Source organism: Puma concolor, chromosome A3 (genome assembly GCF_028749965.1).
Source record: "Puma concolor isolate L17-30 chromosome A3, mPumCon1.1.hap2, whole genome shotgun sequence".
In the NCBI taxonomy this organism is placed as follows: Eukaryota; Metazoa; Chordata; class Mammalia; order Carnivora; family Felidae; genus Puma; species Puma concolor.
The window spans coordinates 115,202,634-115,226,712 of NC_141669.1; the positions used below are offsets into that span (position 1 = coordinate 115,202,634).

The 24,079-nt window shown below is 47.3% G+C and overlaps 2 protein-coding genes across 14 annotated transcripts in view; both read left to right on the top strand.

Annotated features, from left to right (window-relative positions):
* Positions 1–8,738, top strand: part of DNMT3B (DNA methyltransferase 3 beta) — a 42,149-nt gene extending 33,411 nt beyond the window's left edge. For 6 of the 13 annotated variants that reach the window (XM_086701971.1, XM_086701972.1, XM_086701973.1 and 3 more), the window contains 6 exons: positions 33–123; positions 438–586; positions 1,665–1,750; positions 4,604–4,673; positions 5,439–5,557; positions 7,144–8,738. In XM_086701971.1, the coding sequence (XP_086558097.1) occupies positions 33–123; positions 438–586; positions 1,665–1,750; positions 4,604–4,673; positions 5,439–5,557; positions 7,144–7,285 (657 nt within the window). In that variant the 3' untranslated portion in view covers positions 7,286–8,738. Of the gene's footprint in view, positions 1–32; positions 124–437; positions 587–1,664; positions 1,751–4,603; positions 4,674–5,438; positions 5,558–7,143 lie in introns of those variants that run through there. The other 7 variants (XM_086701968.1, XM_086701974.1, XM_086701977.1 and 4 more) reach the window with 3 other exon arrangements.
* Positions 8,739–12,674: 3,936 nt separating this feature from the next.
* Positions 12,675–24,079, top strand: part of MAPRE1 (microtubule associated protein RP/EB family member 1) — a 30,893-nt gene continuing 19,488 nt past the window's right edge. The window contains exons 1-2 of the mRNA XM_025932403.2: positions 12,675–12,693; positions 18,856–18,979. Coding sequence (XP_025788188.1) covers positions 18,859–18,979 — 121 coding nt within the window. The 5' untranslated portion in view covers positions 12,675–12,693; positions 18,856–18,858. The remainder of the gene's footprint in view (positions 12,694–18,855; positions 18,980–24,079) is intronic.

The window sequence follows — 24,079 nt, forward strand, 5'->3', positions numbered from 1 at the left end:
ATCCCTCCCCTAAGAGTGTTTTTCTTTCACAGATTGAAGAATGGGGCCCCTTTGACTTGGTGATTGGTGGAAGCCCATGCAATGATCTCTCAAATGTGAACCCAGCCAGGAAAGGCCTGTACGGTGAGTATCCCAGCTGACCCTATGTCACCTGAGTGCTGGTCCAGGAGGAGTGGTCTAAGAAAGAACTATTTGTTTCTGGCCAACCTTACCTCTTGGCTCTTTCCTTGTCCATAGTAAATCCTGTCCCACAGAGATACCAGTAAATACTGCACTGCTGATGCCCATGTCCTTAGTCATTCCAAAAGACTGCAGGTAGGAAGACTGTAGGGTATCAGCTGTAGTCAGGTGATCCCTGGGGAACCCACTGGTCTCACTATGGAGGGGTGGGCTGAAGGATTTGAACCTGGCTCTGCTATCTTGTTTTGTGGGCTCAGAGGGCACCGGCCGGCTCTTCTTTGAGTTCTACCACCTGCTGAATTACACACGCCCCAAGGAGGGTGACGACCGGCCCTTCTTCTGGATGTTTGAGAACGTGGTAGCCATGAAGGTCGGTGACAAGAGGGATATCTCTCGTTTCCTAGAGGTAAGGGACCTGGGGTCCTGAGTATCCAGAGTGCATGGGTGGGTGAGTCCTGCTGGCATTGGGGGTGGTTGGGTGTTTCCGCTTTGGGGAATGACTTTGGGTTCTAGATGGAGGACATGGCTAAACCCAAAAATCTAAAACTAATGGAGTCAGGTGGGTTGATTCTTTTTAGTACATGGAAGACAATTTGATCTCGACCTCACCCTGAATCCCCCTGAAGTCTGATGATGAAATCCTCATCTCCCTACTTTTGGAGGCCTCAGGGGATTTGACTAAACTTTTGTTTTTCACTCTGGGGTCATTTTTCTCCTCCCTGTTCTGAGAACTGCTGTTTTAAGGGGCTGCCAGCAGTTCATTGACACAATATCATCAAGAATTATAGTAAATGCTTTTTATGCATTTAATTCCTTTCCTCCAAAACTTTATAGCTTGTAGTCAGCTAGAGAGGTTATTGAACTGGCTCCTTAGTTCCCTCATGGTGTGTGAACCTGGCAGAGGGCCGACGGAAGCCATATTTTGCCAACTATATTCCTGCACCCACCTTCCAACTTGACAGATTTCAATTTTGAGCTACTTTTACTCCCTGTACATATAGCACATTCTGTAATTATCTGGCTTGTCCGAGGGTATATCCTCTCTTAGAACCTGCAGGTCCGGTCGGGTGTCTCTTGCCACCATTAATATCTGGGCACTTCTGTCTTCCAGCCAGATTCTTACCATTTTTTTAAAGTTTATTTATCTTGAGAGAGAGAGAGCACGAGCAGGGGAGGGACGGAGAGGGGGAGAGAAGGAATCCCAAGCAGACTCCATGCTATCAGCATGGAGCCTGATGCGGGGCTCGATCCCACAACTGTGAGATCAAGACCTGAGCTGAAATCAAGAGTCAGACTTTTAATAGACTGAACCACCCAGGTGCACCCAGCTAGATTCTTGATGGGAATTAGTCTTTCCTCTTGCTGAGGGGAACCATGCCTCTTCTGTAGCAGAGGCTGCCCTGTCACCTGCCCCGGTCAAGCCCCACCCTGGCTTACACCTGAATACTGACATGAGCTCCCAGCTGCTGCCCTTCTCTCTGCAGTGTAACCCAGTGATGATCGATGCCATCAAAGTGTCTGCTGCTCACAGGGCCCGCTACTTCTGGGGCAACCTGCCTGGAATGAACAGGTAACAAGGGGCTCATGCTGGGTCAGGTAACGGCCGAGTTAATTGTAACTAATGGTGTGAGCCCTAACTGTGAAGTCTTGTGACCCAGAGAATCATTCAAACCTTCTAGAAAGCACTAAATCTGCTGAGAAATGGCCCCAGCTGGGATTCAGACTGGTGTTGTGGTTGATGCCTGTTGGGAAGTACAGCAACTACATGGAAATCGGAGGCCAGGATTCCTTAGTCTTCTCTGACTTGTTACCACTCTGCCTATGGGGCAGGTTCTTAAAAGTGCCTGGAGCTGGGATAGAGCAGAGTGCTAATGCCCCACCTGTTCTCCAGTTGGTATCCAATTGAGAAATAAAAGTAAATTGTTAGATGAAGTGATCCCTGGATGAGGCCTGTGGTGACCAGCCAGGTGGCAGAACTGTGCTAACCTGTCTCCCTTGGATTTTCTTAATCAAGAGTTTTCACAACTTTTTATCAATCTTTTCATGTTCAAAGCCACAAAGTAAACGGCATTGCTGAGGATTCGTTATCTCCTATATGTGGTTTCCAGGAGAACAACCTGCTGATTAAGATACACGATGTGATGTTTAATGTGACATCCCAGACTTGCAAATGAGTTGAGCTTAAAGAAATTTCTCCTTTAGAAAGAAGGACTGAAAGCATAATAACTTTCAGGCATTTAGCAAAGTGTGAACAGAGGGGAGAAGGTGCTGGAATAGCTTGTAGGATTTCTGTTGGGTAGGCTGTGTTTTTATTTGGCTGATCAGCCAGTGAAATGGAAAATGTCCATGTCTGGATGAAGTGGGCTTTTTCTTTCTTTTTTTTTTTTTAACGTTTATTTATTTTTGAGACAGAGACAGAGCATGAACGGGGGAGGGTCAGAGAGAGAGAGGGAGACACAGAATCTGAAATAGGCTCCAGGTTCCGAGCTGGAGCACAGAGCACGGAGCTCCGAGCTGGAGCACAGAGCCCGACGCGGGGCTTGAACTCACGAACCGCGAGATCATGACCTGAGCCGAAGTCGGACACTTAACCGAAACCGACTGAGCCACCCAGGCACCCCTGAAGTGGGCTCTTTCACTCAACACTTGAGCCCTCTGTGCCAGCCACTGCTGTATGTGCTGCCAGCTTAGTGGTATGCACATTAGATGTCAGTCGCAGCTCTTATGGAGTTGACATGCTCATGGCAGATGGGTAGAGAAGACAGTAAATAATTTTGCAGTCATGGCTGGAGGTGGGGGCATCGTAGGAACCAGTGGGGACGCTTCTCCTTCCGGCAGGGCGTTAAATGAAAGAATAGAGCCACGCGGCTATTAGAGGGAAAGACAAACATTCCGGGAAGAAGGAATAGGGGAAGGGGCGATGTTGAAGAATGCATTGGAAGACCGGCTCAAGAACTGTTCCAGGGGCCAGAGTGGCTGGGGCAGTAAGGCAAAGGACTCAGAAGTATGGGCCAAGTTATGTGGCCCTTCTGGGTCATCGCATAGAAATTCGTGAACCGTTTTAAGCAGGTGAGAGTTGGATCTCATGTTCATGGTACTTGCTCATAGAAGGATAGACAATAGCAGGATGAGGGCAGCAATGGGGAGACCAGTGAGGGTGGGTGTTCAGAGGAGGGCCCCAGGAGGCACCACCCATACATAATCAACACAATGCGAGTATGGCTCTGGGTGGGGGGTGGTGGTGGAGTCCTGTGGAATTCGGCAGGACAGATGGATCAGATTGTGGGTAATGTGAGGGTAGGACTAAGAGAATTTGCCGACCCATTGGGCGTAGGGTATCGGATGAAAGGAGTCTGCAGTCTCCACAGCTTTCTGCCCAATTGTGAGAACTGAATGGCTACAGCTGTGCTGTGCAGGGCTGTAGGAGGGGTGACCCAGCCGTCACCTGGTGATCACAGACCCAAACCCAGCCATTAGTCTACACACCTTGGTTGTGTAGAGTCCAAGCTGCCTTCACTCCCTTGGGTTCATGGAAGACTCAAGATTCGGGTAGGCAGGCATTTTGAAGCTTGGAAGGTGAGGTCAAGGGAATCTCTGACAGAATCTAGGGGAATGTTTTGTGTGATTCAGAGGCCCCTCCTATGGGCACCATATTCATTCTTACATCTGATTGCCTTTTGGCCTTGAAGTTCCTAACACAGGGGTTGCTGTGGTGTTCGTGAACTCTGTGCATTCAGACCTTCTGCTGGTTTTCTGCTCTGGAACTGCTGAACCCCTTGGTTCCTCAATTCCTCAATTTCTAGCCCTTCCCCTTCTCAGACATCTGTCTGCCTTTCTCCATTTGCAGGTTTCAATGGTAAAAGTTAAAAGAGTGATTGGTAGTATTGTGAACCCACCTCCTGTCTCTCTTACTTGTACTTCCTTTTAGCCATGAAAGCTTCTGGAGGCCCCATCCACCCCCTAGTGTAAGCCACCAAATCATGGGTTTGATGTGCTAGTTGTAACGAGTAGACCCACAAAGACCTAACCCAAGTTCCTGATGAAGCCCAGAGAGGGGGCCTAACTTGCTCAAGGTCACTCAGCCAGTGAACAGTTGGGGCTGGACTGGAAGGGTTTCCTGACCTTTTCCAGTGTGCTTTCCCTCATCCTGCTCTCAGGGGAGAGCTCTGCCTAATATTAAAATTTGGAAACGGGGAGCATTTGCTCTGGGACATTGGGCTGCCTCTTCAAGGGGCTAGTCTGTCCATAGCTTTGTTGCAGAGTCATGTGCTCTTGCGAGGCTCATTTTTTTTATCAGGAATTTGTAGCAAGTTCACTGCCAGAGCTCATTTTGCAGTCTTTGGCCCTCACTCCCACCTTGGGGAGCGCCTAGCCGAGGCCCCTTTGTAGTTGGTAGAAAGTAATGGGTTTTGGATGTTCCCAGGCCCGTGATAGCATCAAAGAATGATAAACTCGAGCTGCAGGACTGCTTGGAGTTCAATAGGACAGCAAAGGTAAGACGTTCTAACAAATGGTCTCTGGAAACACACTTGGTGACCTCCAAGCGAGGACTTGACCGTGGTGTCCAGTTTGTTCCTGCCACCCCTCCCCTCCCGCCCCCCACATGACTCCCTGGTGCTGGGCCTCTTTCACCATGTCATTGCTCTCTCCCGTCTTTAAGCACAACGGTAGGAGAGGTTCTTGATAAACAAATAATCACCATGAGAAAAGGCAACTAGACTTTCCAATTGTGAATAGAGACACAGATTATTTCACCTCATCCTCCTGGTAACAAACAAGTAATTCTACCTTTGCCAAAAAAAAAAAAAAAAAAAATGTCTGCTGTTAAGTCATAGTTAATTACAAGACCTCCATAAATGTAATGTTTATATCAAGCTAAGTTTCATTCCTTCAAAACCCAGTGGGCCATTCTCTACAATCTGGGTGGGTTTTTTTACTTTTGCTTAATCCTGCTTGGTCAATAACTCTGGTGTTTTCATGGCCCCCATGTGATCTCATTCATGGTCACTGTTTTGTTTATCTGCTGTTCTCTGTGAGGCTGGTCCTTCATGTTCATTAACTTCTTGGTGTTTGTGGGAAACACAAAATGTTCTTGCCCTTCCAGCTCTCCTTTTCTCATTCCCTCTGTGAGCCCATCCCTGCCCCCCTCTCTCCCACACCTGCCTTCCCTCCTGCATCTTCCCTAGGTGCTTTTGAGCCTTGACTTGACTCCAATCCTTCATTCTGTGCTCACTCCATGATGTCGTTTTGTTCTCCAGTTAAAGAAAGTACAGACAATAACCACCAAGTCGAACTCGATCAGACAGGGGAAAAACCAACTTTTCCCTGTTGTCATGAATGGCAAAGAAGATGTTTTGTGGTGCACTGAGCTAGAAAGGTGAGCAGGGCTGCACGTGAAGAGGGAAATCCCACAGGCAGAGAGAAAGGGGAAGAACACGTGGTTAAGGATGGCAGGACAAATGGCCAGGTGCTTGCCTTAATTCTGCACGGTCTCCCTGACCTATGTTCCTGGGGCTGGGAATAATACCTTTTCAGAGTTAGTGCTGATTTTCCTGGTAGAAATGACAGAAGGGTGGTGGTGGTGAGGAATCTGAACATGAGGTCATTAGATGGCACCATCTCTCTGTGTTCTGGCTGTGCTGCCCTGGCATTTACCTCCCCCAACATGTTGGGGTTCCAGAATGTATGAGGAACCAGCTAAAGAAAACCCCATTGACTTGCCATTGGTCTTTCTGAGAAGATCCCTTCGGCCAAGTTGTTGGTTCTAAAGCTGATTCCTACTTAGCCACAGTCTGTCATCTTCTTCCATTTACTTGGCTAAGTTGGTAGTTAAACTATTTTGATTCAAAAAACTAGCTCTTGGATTTCAATTCTCCTATTCTGGTTTCAATTTTTTTTTCTTTTGTTTTCCCTTATTGTTCAAAATGTAGGAAGGACTATGAATATTCCTTTTTACATTTTTGGCTGTGTCTCAGGATTTGATAAGAATACTTTTATTCCAGTTAGTTCGGTCCTACAGCTGGTTTTATTTCTAATTTGATTTAACAATAGTTTTCTTAGTTTTAAAGTTAAGTTCTGATTTGTAGAAAGAAACTGGTGGGTATTCTTGCCATTCATCTCGTGGGTTATTCTGTATTTTGAGACCTAAACCTAACATGCTGGGCTGGCTCTGTGATATGGGGGCTGGTGCAGATGGCTGTCGTTTATAGGCTAAACAAGACAGAAGCCTAAGGTGTTACATCTCTGACAGGTTTCTTCAAACCCATTCAGCCATTGGCCCATTGGTGTGCACACTAAAGGGGTTAGTTTGTAAAGCCAGGAAAGACTGAGGTCCAGTGTATCTGTAGCCTCTCACCAGGCCTGGTAGAATCCCATAGAGGAAGCTCTTGGTATATTTGGTTGCCACCTGCGTTACGTCCAGCTTGGACCCTGATCTAACAACTGGCTTTGAAGAGAGAAAGAAAATGCAGGATAAGTCAATGTAGTCACGGTTAATTATTTGAGCACATGCTGATCCATTTCTGGAAGTGTCCTTATTTCTTATTAGGGAGATTGCCTAACTTTTCTCATCTTGTGGTTTGAAGGCAGATACATGTCTCTTTGCTTGCTGTCTGGCTTTCTTGGCATGCATTCACTCATCCATCCATTCATTTTATTCACTCATTCTTATGGGAAAGGTCCACTGAGCACCAGCTGTGCGCCAGGAGCACAGTGCTAAGGCTTGGGTATGCACAAAACAGACATCCTCATAGAGGAACCCTGCCCTCATGTGCTGAAGAACCGGTGGGCCTGACCTCTGGGGGTCAAGAGAGGGCTCGTGTGCAGGCCTGGTTGGCCTGATGGGATAAAGGGCAGAAAGAACAGTGCCATACTGTTCACGTTTAAGATCTTCCAGAGGTGCTAAGCGTGGTGGAGGGGGGCGCTTCTGACTCCCTGTCTTTGTACTCTGGTGCCTCCCGCCAGGATCTTCGGCTTTCCTGTACACTACACGGATGTGTCCAACATGGGCCGTGGTGCCCGCCAGAAGCTGCTTGGGAGGTCCTGGAGTGTGCCTGTCATCCGACACCTCTTCGCCCCCCTGAAGGACTACTTTGCCTGTGAATAGCCCCCAGGCACCCTGAGCCCAGGAGCACTGGGGCATGTGGGGCAGAGCCAGGACCCAGGAGGTACAGCCTCAGCTCTGCCCTTCCTCCGCTCCGCGTTGTGGGGTTGCGCCACCTATCCTTGGCAGGAGCAGAGCCGTGCGACCCCCTCCTGGCAGGGAAAGCCTGAGGTGCTGCCTCCTTGTGCACAATTCAGACCTGGCTGCTAGGAGTGGCCAAACACGGTGCTCGTTTTGTCTTCTAAAATTTTTAAAACTTGAAGTAGGTAGTAAGATGGGTTTTTTTTTTTCCCCTCCTGGGTTTACCGCTCAGAGAAACAATGGCTAAGATACCAAAACCACAGTGCCAACAGCCCTCCAATACTCAGGTTAATGCTGAAAAATCACCCAAGACAGTTATCCCAAGACTATGATTTTTAAAAAACATCTGCGGCTCCTTGTTTCCCAGGACTGCAGTGGTAGACATGTAGCTAAGGGACATTTTAAGGGCCCTGGGTGTTTTTCTTCCTAGGGCTAGCAGAAGAGGAGATGATGTCTATGTCGTTCTTGAATTTTCCCTAGCACATTCCCCTGGCCTCAGTATAAAGGGCTGGGACCCGCTGTCAGGGCCCGTGTAGAGTATTTTCTGTAATGATGATGATTTCAGCAGGGATGACCTCATCATCACATTCAGGGCTATTTTCCCCCCAACAGACCCACAGGGAGGACCACCCTTAGCGATATCCCTCCCAGTGACTGCAATAGAACCCTCCGGGGAGCTCAGGAAGGGGTGGGCTGGGTATAAATTGCCATATGTTATGCGGACAGGTATGGCTTCTCGCTATCTCCCTCTTCCCCACTAGAAGGGAACAAAGGAGTAGGCTTAGGTAAGACGTCCCTGCCCACCCCCAAAATGCACCCTTCCAGACTACTCTGCAGGCACAGGTCTCCACATTAGAAGTAGGATACCCCAATTCCTCAGCCTTTTTCTAAACTGAGAAGCAATGACAGCCGGGGCACAAGCACATTCCCTGCACTCTCCCCTCATCTAAGAGATTGCAGGGGGAAACTGCAATAAAAGCTCGACCCTCCTTCCAGAGATTTTAAAGTCCTTTTGTATTCCATGAGAAGTTGTTTTTAAGGGGAATGGGAGGTCGGGAAAGCTGCATTTCAGAAATGCTGTCGTAATGGTTTTTAACACCTTTTACTCTTCTTACTGGTGCTATTTTGTAGAATAAGGAACAACGTTGACAGGTTTTGTGGGAATTTTTTTATACACTTTTTTTTTTAAATCACAGACTTCTATTTTTATGTTTTAACATTTTCATAAAAAGTTTTTTTTTTGTAACTGGAGCCACGTAACAAGTATGGGGGAAAATTGTGCCTTGTTTCAACAGTCTTGCTAATTTTTAGGCTGAAAAATGACAGATGCCTAGAGTTTACCTTATGTTGAATTAAAATCAGTATTTCTCTAACAGTCTGGTGTCCCTTCTTTTGCAGGTCAGATGGGTGGGACGCGGGAGGGCCTGATTCCAGTGGAATAGGTGGGAGTCGAAGTAGGCCTTTGGTTCACGCAGCAAGCACGGTGTAGAAGTGAGAGTGAATGCAAGCCGGGGAGAGTGGGAGAGAGGATCCTAAGCAGGCTCCACACTCAAGCCTGTTGCTGATGCCGGGCCCAGTCCCAGTACTCTGGGATCATGACCCGAGCCAAAGTCAACAGTCACACTCAATGGACTGAGCCACCAGAGCACCCCTCCGGGCTGTTTCTTATAGCTCTTGGGTAGCTGATCAAGATGATTAAGGGCTCCAGAATCCCAAGGCTGCTTCCCCCAGTTCCACACCTTGGTTGGAATCCCTTGCACCCGGACGCACTACTCCCAAGTTGTCCTGTCCCTGTTCAGTCACAGGACTCACGGTAATGGCCCTAGGAATCTAACCTGTGGCCGCACCTCTTTGGGTAGAGTATCCCCGTTGCTCTGCAGGACTTTCCCAGCGGGCCAGCCAGGTGTCCCAATACCCCAGCCCATCATGCCACAGTCCTATCACTAGATCTACTAGATCTAGCCTTTGGTCAGGGACTAGGAGCCAGTGAAAAGTTTCAGTGCCTCTCCCAAGGTTCATCTCGGTCAGCTGATGCCTGCCGAGGGAAAAAGGTTTGTAAACGGCTGCACGTGCAACGAGTCAATTGAACACCAGCTGCACGTGGCAACTATATGTCTCTTCCTGTAAAAAGTGTTCTAGTCCTGGCCACCTCCATGACTGTAGTTGTGGGCCTTATTAAGGCCACTGTTGGAATGGGGGATGAGAAACGTTTTGCAAGACACCATGGTGAGACGGTTGGCAATTAGCAAGCGAGCTGGCACTCCTGAGGTGTTGAGGTCCCAGGGGCCTCGGCTGCCCTATTAAGCCAGGTTGGTGTGCAGTGCTGCACCGAATACCTGGGCAGAATGAAACGAAATAAACAGCCCCGGCCTCGAATCCCCAAGAGAGGAGGTGGACTAGCCCTCCAGGTGAGGGGCTCTTGGGTGGCCTGGTCCATTTGTGGGGCAGGTTGGGGGTTGGCTTTGGAGGGGCTGTCAGAGCTGTTCTTTAAACGAGATGGGGGGCTAGGTTGGTGTCTCCATGATCCCTGGCCTGACGGCAAGGGGGAAAATGCGACAAACATTCTGATCCGGGGGAAGGGGTTGGACCTCGTGTTACCTGTAGGCCTTTTCTGGAACAGTCTTCCAGTTGTCTGGAGCTCTATCCAGGAAGATAACATCTTTAGCAGGTAAGGAGCATAAATCCTGCCCACTTCCTAGGGCTGCTGTGAGTGTTCAAGGGCATGATCTGGGTAAAGAGCTTTGTCTGGTGCCTGGCATGTAGTAAGCCCTCGTGCGTACGGGATGGCTTTGTGATAACAAAAGCCACTAGTCAACGCAGTGTTAATGCCTGGGTGCTGGTAGTGATGGTGACATCCGATATTTATTCATGTATTAAAGTCTTAAGGAAGAGCAGGGCAATAATCCCCCGGGTGCTGGGCTGATGATGCAACAACCTCTTGTGTTCAAGTTGTGTTCATCACCACCCCCACCCCCCCACCCCTCGATCATGTTAGGGTCCCCTTGCTCCTTGTTAGGGAGAATTGACGGGGGTGGCCTTGGGATCTGGCACCCCAGAGTCCCGTGGAAGGGATCTTGCAGAAATATATTTTCTGATCCAGTATCCATTCTAGAACCACGCATTGCCCTTGGTTATTTATTTTTGAAACTTGTGAAATATACAGAGCCATGCATAAATCCCAGTGTTTCAGGCCTTATAACCTAGTGTCCTCTCTGAGCCTTGGTTCATCCTGAGGTCTCAGCATCGCAGAAGGGAAACAGGTGGGCATTACTGGAGTTGGTGATATTTACTCTGAGTCTTTGCACATGCTGTCCGGAACAGCCTGCTTGCCAAACTAGTCCTCCAGTTCTTACTCTCCCAGGAAGCCTTCTTTGCCCCGATTCAAGGCAGGATTAGAAGCCCTTTCCTGATCTGAGTCCTCCTTCCCTGTGGATAGATAGGAGAATTTATCTTAGCACAAAGCACACTGTATTATAACTTAGTTTTGTAGTCTTCTCTCCCTTGAGCTTGTGAAGTGCCTAAAGCAGCCAAGACCTCCCAACACCAGTTTTTAGCTCAGGAAACTTGTCATACGTTTGGAAAGCTTAGGCCTTGAAGTCATACTTTTTGTTTTGTTTTTGGAGAGGGGACTCACATATTCTACCTGCAATAAAGAGATCACTCCCATGTTAAAATAATTGCTTAAAAACCCATGTTGAAGTCTTCAAAGCTATTTTTCCTGCTGGAGAGAAACTTGTTTTTCACTATTCTCTGCCCTTTTGCAGTCAAGGCTTAATCTGACCCAGATAATCTTGGCTAGCACCCTCCTGAGTAACATTCAGACTGGAAACTTTTAAAAGCTCAGAGGCTAGGGGCACTTGGGTGCCTCAGTCAGTTAAACATTCTACTCTTGTTTTCAGCTCATGATCTCACAGTTCGTGAGTTCGAGCCCCACATCAGGCTCTGCACTGACAGTGTAGAGCCTGCTTAGAATTTCTCTCTCTCTCTGCCCCTCCCTGGCTTGTTCTCTCTCTCAAAATAAACATTAAAAAAAATTAAAACAACAAAAAAACTCAGAGGCTAGGGGCGTCTGGCTGGCTCAGTTGGTAGAGCCTGGGACTTTTTAACTTGGGTCAAGAGTTTGAGCCCCTCTTTGGGCCTAGAGCTTACATACCTCAATTTATATATATATATATATGTATATATATATATATATATATATATATATATATATATATATATACATATATATATTTATATATATTTATCTTAGAGAGAAAGACAGCACAATCAGGGGGAGGGGCACAGAGAGGGGGAGACACAGAATCCCAAGCAGGCCCCACGCTCCGAACAAAGAGCGCCAGGCTGCGCTGGAACTTAACAACGTGAGATCACGACCTGAGCCGAAGTCTGAAGCTTAACCGACTGAGCCACCCAGCCGCCCCCATAGAGCTTACTTTAAAAAAAAAAAAAAAAAAAAAGTCACAACTAAAAGCTCAGAGGCTATGTCTGGTTTTTGCTTACTATGAAATACCTAGGGCCTGATTGGTCAGAAAAAATAAATATTTGTGGGACGCATGAATAAATGATACCTAGACAAAACCCAGCTCAAAACCCAGGTCAGCTTCTGTGATGCTGGGCAAGTCAATCTCTGAGCCTCAGCTTCCTCTTCTTTAAAGTGGGTGTCACTCATTCTTTCAGCAAAGTCAGGCAGTGGGACACAGACTGAGAAGATCCTTGCTTTTGTGGAACTTAAGGAAAGGCAGACAAAGGCATAAACGAATAAACACGAGGACTTCATAGGCACTGAGAGGAAAATAAACGGATGATGAGATCACAGGGTCATAACAGTGTTCACAGGATGTGTCTCTGAGGTGACTTTCAAGTCTTTCCTCAAAGCTCTTACCAAGTGTCTTTATTATCCAATAGCCCATTTTTGTAGAAATTCATTGTAATACCGTTTTTTTTTTTTGTTTTTTTTTTTTTTTTTGGCTCCTGGGGTGGGGAATTTGTAACTGGATTCTTCCCACTAGGCAGGCAAACCCGGACTGGGGCGGGATCTCATTGGCTTCGGCAGACCACGTGGCTGATTGCCATGGCAGCCGGCGTCCCGCCCCCGGGGCGCCCGGGCAGTCTATCACTGGCCGGGCCCCGCCCCTGGCGCGCGGCTCAATCCCTCTCTATAAAAGGAGCCGGCGGGGACTGACGAGCCTGTACGTCTGCGCGTAACGGGGCGGGGGGTGCGTGTGAGGTCATCGCGCGGGCGGGCGGGCGGGGTCGGGCGGTTTGAACGAGACGAAGACGGAACCGAAGCCGGGCACAGGCAGTGGACGCGGTCCCGCCGAGAGCCGGTGAGTCGGCTAGCGGGCACGGGGCGGCGGCCAGGGGGTGGCCGGGTGGGCTTCGGGCCGGGCAGGCACCGGCGGGCCTTGCGGGCAATGACTGGGCCGCTCCTCGAGGCCGTGCAGATCGGGTCGGGTGGGGGAAGGGCGGGGCCGTGACCCGGCGCGCGCGGACTGGGCTGGGGGCGCGCGCCGAGTTCTGCCATGGGCGGGGCCTCGGGCCGGAAGTGGGGGCTGCCCCTCGGTAGCGTGGGGGCTTCTGGGCCGCGGCCTAGGTGTGGGACCCGGACCGCGGTAGCGGGCGGTTCCGGGTTGGCCAGTCCGGGTAAGGGGGTGTGTGTGGTTGAAGTGAATCCTGCTAGGAGCTCTGGGGACCCCCACTGTAGGAAGCTGTCGCCTGGTGGTCAAGCGTTCGGTTTTGAATTCAGACCTGGGTTTCATTCCTTGCGGTGCGACCTTGGGCAGGTGCTGGAACCTCACGGCCTTAGTTTCCTCATCTGTAAAACGGGGACAATGATAAGACTACAGAAAGCTTTTATCACATTATGGGGCAAGAAGTAGGCCAGCTCAATGGACTCCTTCCTTTCGTCATGCGGTATTTGTTGAGCGCCTACTAAGTACTAGGTGTTGTGCTGAGCGTTGGCTATAACCCGGGAGCAGGAGGCAAAGGCGTCTGCCTTGTGGTGGGGAGACAGATAGGAAATAAGAAAATGAATATATGGACAAGATAATTTCGGGATAATTTCATATAATTACTATGAAGACAGTATAACAGGGTGATAGGAACAGTGCTTTTCCAGTCCCTGCTTCACAGCTGCCCTGAGGTGCTTCAGGTCAGAGTTCACCCTCTGCCCCATTTTGAAGATGAAGATCCTGAGGCCCATTGAAGGGAAGGTACACTAAACCTGGCATTCACTTCCTGTTGGGGTGCTGTAAGAATTGTGATAATAATACACTTGATCTTAGCCAAAAGGCCAAGAAGCGATAGAATTTGATAATAATAGCTATTTGCTAGTTGGGCATTTGCTATGTGCCAGGTATTGTGTTAAGTGCTTGCTGTGGCATTGTATCATTTAATATCACACTATCTCTAAGAGATCCTATGTTCATTTTTTAAAATCTTTTAATGTTTATTTTTGAGAGAGAGCGAGAGAGACAGTTTGAGTGGGAGGGAGACAGAGAGAGGCAGAGAGAGAGGGAGACAAAGAATCCCAAGCAGGCACCAGGCTCTGAGCTGTCAGCAGAGCCCGATGTGGGGCTCAGACTCACAAACTGTGAGATCATCACCTGAGCCGAAGTCAGAGCTTAACCAACTGAACTACCCAGGCCCCCCTGTTCATTTTTTTTTTTTTAAGTTTATTTATTTTGAGAGAGAGAGAGAGCACGAGCACATGTGCGCACGGGGAAGGGGCAGAGAGAGGGGGAGAGAGCATCCTGAGCAGGTTCTTCACTGTCAGCACGGAGCCCTGACCCGGGGCTGGAACTCATGAACCGTGAGATCATGACCTGAGCTGAAACCACGAGTTGGGTGCTGAACCGACTGAGCCACCCAGGCTCCCCAATCCCGTGTTCCTTTCTACAAATAAGGGACTGAGACTCTGAGAGGTCAAGTGATTTGCTTTATACTGTCCAGCAATTGACTGAAGCCACATCTGTGATGCAAGAGTCGAGGCTCTCAACACCTGTATTATGCTACCTCCCTGAGAGCTAGTGTGTTTCATAGCAATGTGCCCCTTGTGGTGGTGTGTCAAAGTGCCTGGCACAGTTTCTGGCACACAGAGAAGCTCAAGACATGATGTGCTTTTCACTGAAGTGTTTTCACTTAGATCTCATGTAATCCTCACCACCACCTTGTGCAGAATGTATTCTTCACTGTTCACAGGTGAGCCATTTGTGATCCAGAAAGGGTCACATGGCTTTTGTCTGGTGGCACCTTCCCTCCCCCTTTCCATAGGGCTCACTATGGTGCCTTGGAAGTAATAGGGTGCTCCTCAGCCAGCATCCAATCAGAATGGGTTTCAGAACCTGCAAGGAGAACTGTGAAGGAGGACAGATACCTGGGGAGGTTAAAGAGCTTTTTCAAGGCAGTTGAAACCTGGATCATGGAGCCTTCTAAAGGTGAGGCTTGCATGATGGTCATGGGGTGTGCCATTGAAGCCAAGCAATGGAATTCTTACGGGGGAAGCTGTAGGTAGCTGTAGCTCTGAGAACTAGGCTCTGTTTTGACTGCCTGGAAGAGCCAATTAATTGGTTGAGTCAGTGGATGTTTATTGCATGTCCACAGGGTGCCTGACCCCATGTCTTTAGTGGCTGCAGAGTTTGCGGAGCACATGGGACCAGGTATTAATGTACTGCTAATGAAAGAGTTTTAAATTATATGATGATGAAAGGCCATTAACGTTTTCTGAGCTGGGGTGTGGTCAGGAGACACACGTGTCCTAACCAGCTGCTTACATTTTATGGTAGCATGACACATACAATACCCGCAGTGTGTACGAATGTGGCCAAAATAGATTACAAGTGCTTAGCCTGTGACCGTGCTTTTTGTTTGGATGTATCTCTCCTTGGTCCTCGGTAATAGTGTTTTGCACACAATATGCGTTACATGTATTCATTCAGGGATTTTAAACGGGGGAGACACTTGATCGGATTTATGATTCAGAAAATTCTTTGTGGCTGCTGTGTAAGGACAGATTGAAGCAGTGAGACTAATTTGAAGGCTGCTGCAGTGGATGGGGATAAGAGATAGTGGGGCAGGTCTTGGGCACTGTTTTTGGCACTGCAGGTAGGAGGATGAGTGAGACAAGGCCCCTCCCTGCCTGGATCTTGTTTGTTTAATACCTGGTATGTGTCAGATACCACGCCGAGTATTTTATGTACCTTACCTCATTTAAACCTCACATCGTAATTTTCAGATAGGTGGCATTCCCTCGTAAGATAACTGAGGTGTACTGAAGTTAAGTACCTTGCCCTGGGTCATACAGGGAAAGAGCGACAGCCTCACACTCAAACCCGGGTCTTCTTAGCTGGAAATCCTCAGCTCTTTTCATAGAGCATATTGCCTCCTGGCCCAAATCTGAAATGATTCAGAAATGAAGAGATAATGACAATCCAATGTAATAATACCTATCATAGAGATTTGAATGAAGTACTGTGGGATCAGGAATTAATTTCCCAGTGGAGTCAGGAATTAAATTGTGTTGGCTTCCTGTATAAAATGGTTTTATCGTCTGAATTTAAAAGCTCAAGAGCGTTGATGGTTTGCTTTCTGAAAAAAGTGTACATGGATACAGTTTTCTGCCTTTGACACTGTCCTGCCCACCTGAAAACAAATAGCATTTATTGCGTGCCCGCTGTGTGCAAGGCACTGTGCCAAGTGCTGTGGGGGATAGGTGAATATGGGATGTGAGAGCACAGACCTGATGAGTTATTTATCCTGCCAACCCTTAGTCACCCCTGCTCATAAAGAGGGGATTGGTTGGGTAGATCACTGTCTCTTCTAGCCCTCTCATTCGGTAGCTCTATGAGTCATGAGGCTTGCAGGAAACCGGTGTGGGAAAACCAGCTCATGTAGTAGGCACGAGGTGGATGGAAGGAAGTGCCACGAGAGAGCATGAGGTCTCATGATGGCTCCAAATTTGCTTTGAGTTTTTGTTTCCCCAGTTGGTAATATTGATGTCTCAGGAAATGAGAGAAATTCTAAGTGTCAGGGTCACTATGAAATCCAGTCCTTTATAGTTCGTTGTGTGTCCTCCTGGTAATTGCCCGGAGATTTCACTCGGTCTGGATTAACCTGACCTTAACTCACATTGCTTGAGTTTTCCTTTCCCACAGTCCTCTACCAGCAGTTAAGTCATTTGGTCTTTTTCACATGTCGGGGAATGAGAATTCTTGTCCCCTTCAAGATTCTTCTAGCTGGACCAAGAATCAAATTGACATGAGACAGATTAACAGGAGAAAATCAAATTTAGTAGGTGTATGTATGGAGAATTTGCATGGTCACGGGAATTCCAAAGACAGGCAAAATGAGGTCTATATGTTCCTCTAAGGAGGGGTCTGGGATTTCAGAGGAAAGGAATGCACTTCACAGGGCGATAAGAGCAGGTAATTAGATGTTTGCCCTACCATACAGATGGGTCACTCATAACATTTATCTCTGCTAATAACCCTTTTTCCTGGGAAAGACCCCCAGTTTAGATTCTTCTGTGTGGTTAAGGAAGGGACAAAAGTTTTTTGTGCACACGGGGTCTTGAGTGCCTTCAGCTCAAAATAATCCACATGCTAAAGTGGCACGTTCTGGGGGCATGGGGTGGGGGGCTGCCCTGAACCCCTTCACAGACTTAAATGAGAGTGTGATTCTACCCTGTTTAAATCCCCACAATGGATTCTTTAACAATTACAGAATAAAATCGAAACTCCTTACCTTGGCCTGCGGAGTCCTGACGTGATCTGGCGTCTTAATTTCTTTTTCCTCTTCTGTTCCCGCTCTCCTTCTTGCTTGCTGGGCCACAGCCACCTTTCACATCTCAGTGTGGCTGTGTCCTTCTGAATCTTAAGCTCAAACATCAAGTCAGAGAGGCTTTCCCTGACTACATTCCCCACCACCCTTACTTCCTAAATGGTTGATAGGAAATGACATTTGTTTGTGGGTTTGGTCTGTGTCAGACTTCCACCGCTAGAGCGGGAACTACCGGTGGGCAGACAACTTGTTTCTCTTGCTTTTCCATTTCTTTGGCCCTTGAACAGTGCTTGGTGTACATTTGTTGACTGAATGAGGATGATGATGGCATCCACATTTAATAGCATTTGAAGTTACTGTGTTTCTGTGTGTTTGTTGTTTTGCACCCGAAAGCCTAGCAGAAGGTTGAGGGGCAGCATTTTCTAGTGGCTGGGAGAGAATGTGGATGGTGGGGCTGGACAGGTTTGGCTGCCATTCCCAGGGTTTCTATGTTGAGCCTCTCTCCTCATCTGTAAAATGAGGAGAACGAGGGGAACCTTACAGAGAGTTGTCGGGGTAAATGACAGGTGTCTGTGAAGCTCCTTAGATGTCTTCCTGTCCCCAGGTGGTTTAGCAGAGAATAGCAGCAAGGTCTCTTCACTGTAAGGTTATTTCCCAACATGTTTGTAGTACTTAGGGTTTTGAAAAGTTTTATTTACTGTTTGATTAGAAAAGTGGATATAGTCTTTAAAGAAAATATGGAGAATAGTGAAAACCAAAAAGAGGAATTAATAAAAGCCCACCATCTGGGGGTGCCTGGGTGGCTCAGTCAGTTAAGCGTCTGACTATGAGTCATGATCTCATAGTTCATGGGATCCAGCCCCACATTGGGCTCTGTGCTTACAGCTCAGAGCCTGTTTGGGATTCTCTCTCTCCCTCTCTTTCTCTCTCTGCCCCTCCTCTGCTCAAGCATGTGCTTTCCCCTCTCTCTCTCTCTCTCTCTCTCAAAATAAATAAATAAACATTAAAAGAGAAAAGCCCACTCTGAAGGAAACTTCTGTGAACATTTTGATATGGTAATGGGTAAGTTTGGACTGACATTTTCCCTTTCTTTCTTTCTTTCTTTCTTTCTTTCTTTCTTTCTTTCTTTCTTTCTTTCTTATTTCGGGATAGAGAGTGAGAGCGAGTGAACGAGGGAGCATGCAAGCAGGGGGAGGGGCAGAGAGAGAGTGGGAGACAGAATCCCAAGCAGGTTTTGCACTGTCAGCACAGAGCCCGATGCGGGGCTCAAACCCATGAATTGTGAGACCATGACTCAAGCCGAAATTAATAGTCGGATGCTTAACCGACTGAGCCACCCAGGATCCCCTGGACTGACATTTTCTGAACAGAGAACATTCTTGTTCATGCATTAGCCTTCCTTCATAAAGCATTTAATCATCTCTTTATATAGTGTCTTTGTTATCTTCAAATTTTATACAAATCACATTAGAATGGGGCCTAACTTTTAGGCTGGTGGGTGTTGGGCAATTCATCCAGGGTCATGCTTATGTGTGGCACTCCAAGCTGGTGGGTGGAATCGTAGTGTTTGATTTGGCCTCTTGGGGAAGAATGCGAAGCTTAAAAATTGTGTGCTACGGGTTTGGGTGACTCTCCAGGAAATGGCTTGCTCTCCCTTGCATGCCTAATAATGTGAGCCCATCTCTTTTCCTCACCTGCTTCCTCACTTGTAGAAGATGGCAGTGAACGTATACTCAACGTCCGTCACCAGTGATAACCTAAGTCGACATGACATGCTGGCCTGGATCAATGAGTCTCTGCAGCTGAATCTGACAAAGATCGAACAGTTGTGTTCAGGTAAGAGAAATCCACTACGCCATTTTTCCAGGAAAGCCTGCAGGTCCTTTAGGAATGCACAGGCCTGTATCTGACTGCAGAGGCCACTGGTTCAGGTTCTGTGTCAACCCTGCCCTAGTTCCACTTCTAGAAGGAACTGTGCTGGGAGGGTGCTTCTGGCCCGCGTGCCACCATCTCTACACCCTGCCGCCTGCTGCCTAGCCCGGCTTTTCCATCTGCACGCTTGTGCATCCAGATTTGAAATATTTTATTTGAAGATGGAAATTCTAATTGTTCTAGTTTTATATTTTATCAGTGGCATTTCTTATTCCCAAGTAGCACAAGACCAAAGACCTGCAAATGCCATCTCAACCACAGTTTTATTGAACTGTTGTTTAACAAGGATTTCGCAGAGAGGTAATGATTTAAAACAAGAACAAAAACGTGTTTTGTTTTTGTGTATACTAATTGACATTTAGAAAACTGAAAAGAAGAAAATAAAAAATGCCCATAGTTTCAGTATTCAGAGAAAACTGCCCTTGGGGTTTGCTTTCACTTTTCTGTGCACATATATATATTTGTATATGTCCCAGCTTTTTTCAGTTAACTATGTTGTGAATGTTCTCTGGTGTCATTCACTGTCATAAAAATGACTTTGTTGTTTAAAGTTTATTTATTTATTTTGAGAAAGAGAGAAAACATGCATACACACATGAGTATGGGAAGGGCAGAGAGAGAATCCCAAGCAGGCTCTGCACTGTCAGCACGGAGCCCGACCCAGGGCTTGAACTCACAAACCGTGAGAGCATGACCTGAGCCCAAACCAAGAGCCATCTGCTTAACCAGCTAAGCCAGGTACCCCAAGAGATGACTTATTTTTTTTTTTTTTAAACGTTTATTTTTGAGAGAAAATGAGGACAAGTGGGGGAGGGACAGAGAGAGGGGGACAGAGGATCCGAAGCAGGCTCTGTGCTGACAGCACAGAGCCTGATGTGGGGCTTGAACTCACGAATCATGAGATCATGACCAGAGCTGAAGTCTGATGCTTATCCAGTTGAGCGCCCCCAGGTGCTCTGAAAAATGACTTATTTTTAATGGCTACGTATGGGGCGCCTGGGTGGCTCAGTCGGTTGAGCGTCTGACTTCGGCTCAGGTCATGATCTCGTGGTCTGTGAGTTGGAGCCCCACATGGGGCTCTGTGCTGACAGCTCAGAGCCTGGAGCCTGCTTCGGATTCTGTGTCTCCCTCTCTGTCCTTACCCCGCTCATGCTCTGTCTCTCTCTCTCTCTGTCAAAAATAAATAAACATTAAAAAAAAAATTTAATGGCTATGTACTATTTCTTTGGATGTGCTGGAGTTGTTTAACATCTTCCTGACTGGGGACATTTAGGTGGTTTCTAATTTTTCCATAGTGATTTCTAGAAATGGAATTATTAGATTAAAGGGTATGAACTTCAGGCTCTTGGTAATTATTTTTCATGAAGGTGTTATTGGTTTCTATGTCCCCTGAACACTTTCTGTCTCACCTTTTGAGGGTTGTGCTACCTGCTCCTGACTGTCCTGACATGATAAGGATTGTGTTGGGGTTACCAGAATTGGATCTACTACAGATAGGAGGTGGGGTCAAAAATATGCCAGAAGGATGAGATGTGTATTCTGCTGCTCCTTCAGTTGTTAATCTTGTTTGTGGGGTAGAGAATTAGAACCCTCAGCTTCTCATGGTAGTAACAGTAGCGGTCCTTTAATTGAACGCTTACGTGGCAGGGCCACGTAAATGTTTTTCCAGTATCTCTTCGTGTAACTCTCACTATACTTTCATGAGGTAGAGATGTTTATTAACCTCAGTTTACAGATGAGGAAATGGGCTTAGAGAAATTGAGTAACAAGTCCCCAGTTATACAACCAAGAACAGAATTGAGACTTGAACCTTTGTTTAAATCAAGAGCCGATGTTCTTCAGCTCCTATGCCCTACTTGCTCTCCAGACTTTTCCTTTACTGGTTCCATTTGTATTGATTTAAACTGACTGGTTTCAGGAGCACCTGGGTGTTCAGTTGGTTAAGCGTCTGACTTTAGATCAGGTCATGATCTCTCGGTCCATGAGTTCGAGCCTTGTGTCCTGCTCTGTGTGGACAGCTCAGAGCCTGGAGCCTTCTTCGGATTCTGTGTCCCCTCTCTCTCTGCCCCTCCCCCGCTCACACTCTGTCTCTCTGTCTCTCTGTCTCTGCCTCTCAAAAATAAACATTAAAAATAAAATGACTGCTTTCATTTATGTGTTTTTTTTTTTTTTTTTTTAAATGAATTCAGCGTCTGTACTTCCTTATTTTATAGCTAGGTTCTAGTCTTGCTCTTAGTTTCACTTGCTTGGCTTGTTATATCCCCTGGGATGTTTAATCTGGGTTTTACAGGTGGTCAGAGGAAGGCTTCATGTAAAGTTCTGTAGTGAAATGGTGCCTATGAGTCATGCTTGTTTCTCAGTCGTAGTGGGCACAGGTTGGGTGCGGGCACAGGTTGTCAGCCTTAGATCTGCGCTGCCTTTCCCCTGGTTTCCGTTCACTTCCTCAGTCCCATCACCGCATCCCCATTTGTTTGAGGCTCTTAAAGCACTTGTTTGCCCCGTGATTTGTGACTAATGTGGGGATGAGGTCATCCTAATTTTCATTGGGGCCAGCTTTTTCACCAGCAATTTCTCCCTAAAATTTATCTCTTTCCATGTATATACTCTGAGGTATATTTCACTTACTCAATTGGAAAATGAGAACTCTTTTCATGTGTAGATAAGTGGTACATATATGACCTGGCTCCAGATTTAGCTCATTCAGACAGGGAGCTGCTGTGGATAGTCAGGACTGGGCATGAAGAGGCTTCAGTCTGCTCTGAGCCATGTGATTTTGGACGTGTCCCTCCACGTTCTAGTTCCTCATCTGTAAACTAGGGAAGTAGGACCAGGCCCACCTATTGGGCTGTTCTGAGGCTCGTCTGTAAAAATAGCTCTCAGATACTGATTCTTGCCAGACTCTGGAGGTGAGTGTAGATCTCTCTGGGGAGGGTGCATGCTTATCTTAGAGAGGAGACTGCCCGTGGGACACAGCTTATGCATTACAGAGCCTGGTTTTGAACCCACATCTTTCTGACCACAGAGCCTACACTCTGCTGCATACGTGATAATTTTTTTAAAAAGAAGCATTTGGAAGAGAGTTAAACAAATGTGAATTACATATCATTAATTATAGTGATACTATCTCATTAAAAACCCCTGTGAAGAATTTCCACTTTGTAAGCTGCCTGCCGTTTTTCTTACCCTAGATAAAGTGTTTTTCCCTAGCAGAAAGTGCTAAGTGTAGGACACTTAACCACGACTTGTAAACAAACTTTTATTCTTTCCTCTGGAGAGTTTTCCTCTGGAGAGCCGTTTAGGAGTTCTTTCCAAGTATGCAGATGTTTGCATTGTGTTTCACCCTGATGCTTAGAAAACCCGGTCTCGGCTTTCAGTATGAGACCAAACAGGATGAGCTGCAGAAACTGTGTCCCTGGAGAAGGCCTGCTGCCAGGGGATTGGAGTCATAGAGAAAGTGAGCTTCCTCAGACTCTTGAATTTCCCAAGGCCTAAGCAGCCTCCCAGTAGCCTTTAACCAAAGCTGGTCCCTCCTGGTCTCACCTCTGATAAGCATAGCATCAAGCTGACTAGAATTTTCTTCCAAATACAAGCCTAGAAGGGTAGGGATAGGTTTTTCTCTGGAGAGGGCAAAGCTCTGAGTTCCTACACAACTAATGTGCCGGTTGCCTGTGAAATGGCCAAGTTTTGTCAGCATTGTGAACCCCCCACCCTCCTCCCCGTCCCAACAGTGAAGCAAGCCTTGCTTGGCTCTTGTGAGGTAAGGCGAGGATAACTTTCAGAGACAGAGTTGTCAGGTTGTTTCAAGATGTATTTCCATTTCATAGTCTCCCTGTTTTTGAGAGCTAGTCATCAAGTATTTTGGAAGAACAGCCATCAAGGAAAAACCCCTAATCGCAGAGAATAATTTGGATGAGGGATTGCTTGTGTCAGAGAGGGGATGCTGGTTGCTTTTTGTCAACCAGTCCTCTGTTCCATATTCAGGCCCCTCTGCATGTTTCCAAGGGTCCAGCGTGGTGCTTTGAACCTGTAGAGTGGCCCTCACTGAATGTTCTCGTCTCCGCTTTCTCTAATTGTCTTCTGTTCTCTAGCCTGGCCTCCTCCATGGTTCCTGTGCTGCACAGAATAGGAAAGGTGTGAGGTGTGCAGGCAGTCCCTGGCAAATGCTAGATTTTAGATTTCCTTTTTCCTCAGCTGGTTGCAGGAGCCCTCGAGTTTCTCTAAACAGCCTGTCAAGCTTGCTCATGCTGCTCCGAGCGTGACCACGCCCCTAGCCAGGCCTCCTCCACTTTTTCTCCTCAGGTTTTCCAGACACTCATTTGGAGCCACGATTCCACTGTTCTTCTAGTGTTTCAGGCCTCAAAAGAGGCTAATTCACCAAGTGCAGTATGTCTTCTGAGGGATGCTTTGGATCCCGCCCCTTTTCAGTTTGCTTAGTGCTGCCACAGTGGCCTAACTAGGCACACGTTCCCCTCGGGTTCCCCTGCCCCCACTCTCTCATACTACAGTGGTCTACAGCCTTTCTCAGAGACCCCAGCCCCCCCTTCTTCTTTTTTAAGAGAGAGAGTGTACCTGAGTGGGGGCTAGGGGCAGAGGGAGAGGGAGAGAGAGAATCTTAAGCAGCCTCCATGCTCGGTGCAGAGCCCAACCCTGGAATCATGACCTGAGCTGAAGTCAAGAGTTGGTTGTTTAACTGACTGAGCCACCCAGGTGCCCTGAGACCATGTTTATTGAGTCACAACTCTGTTCAAGAAAGTATCTCTTCCAGTTTTTTGCCTGACTCTTCAAGCACCTCCTTGATTTTTCTTTGCTGTAATTAAAACAAAAAAGATAAAGTTTTTTCTTTTTTTTAAAATGTTTATTTTTGAGAGGGGGGAGTGTGCGTGTGTGTGCACACGCACGTGCACGGGGGAGAGGCAGAGAGAGAGGGAGACAGGATCTGAAGCGGGCCCCGAGCTGACAGCACAGAACCCAGTGCCGGGTTTGAACTCATGAACTGTGAGATCG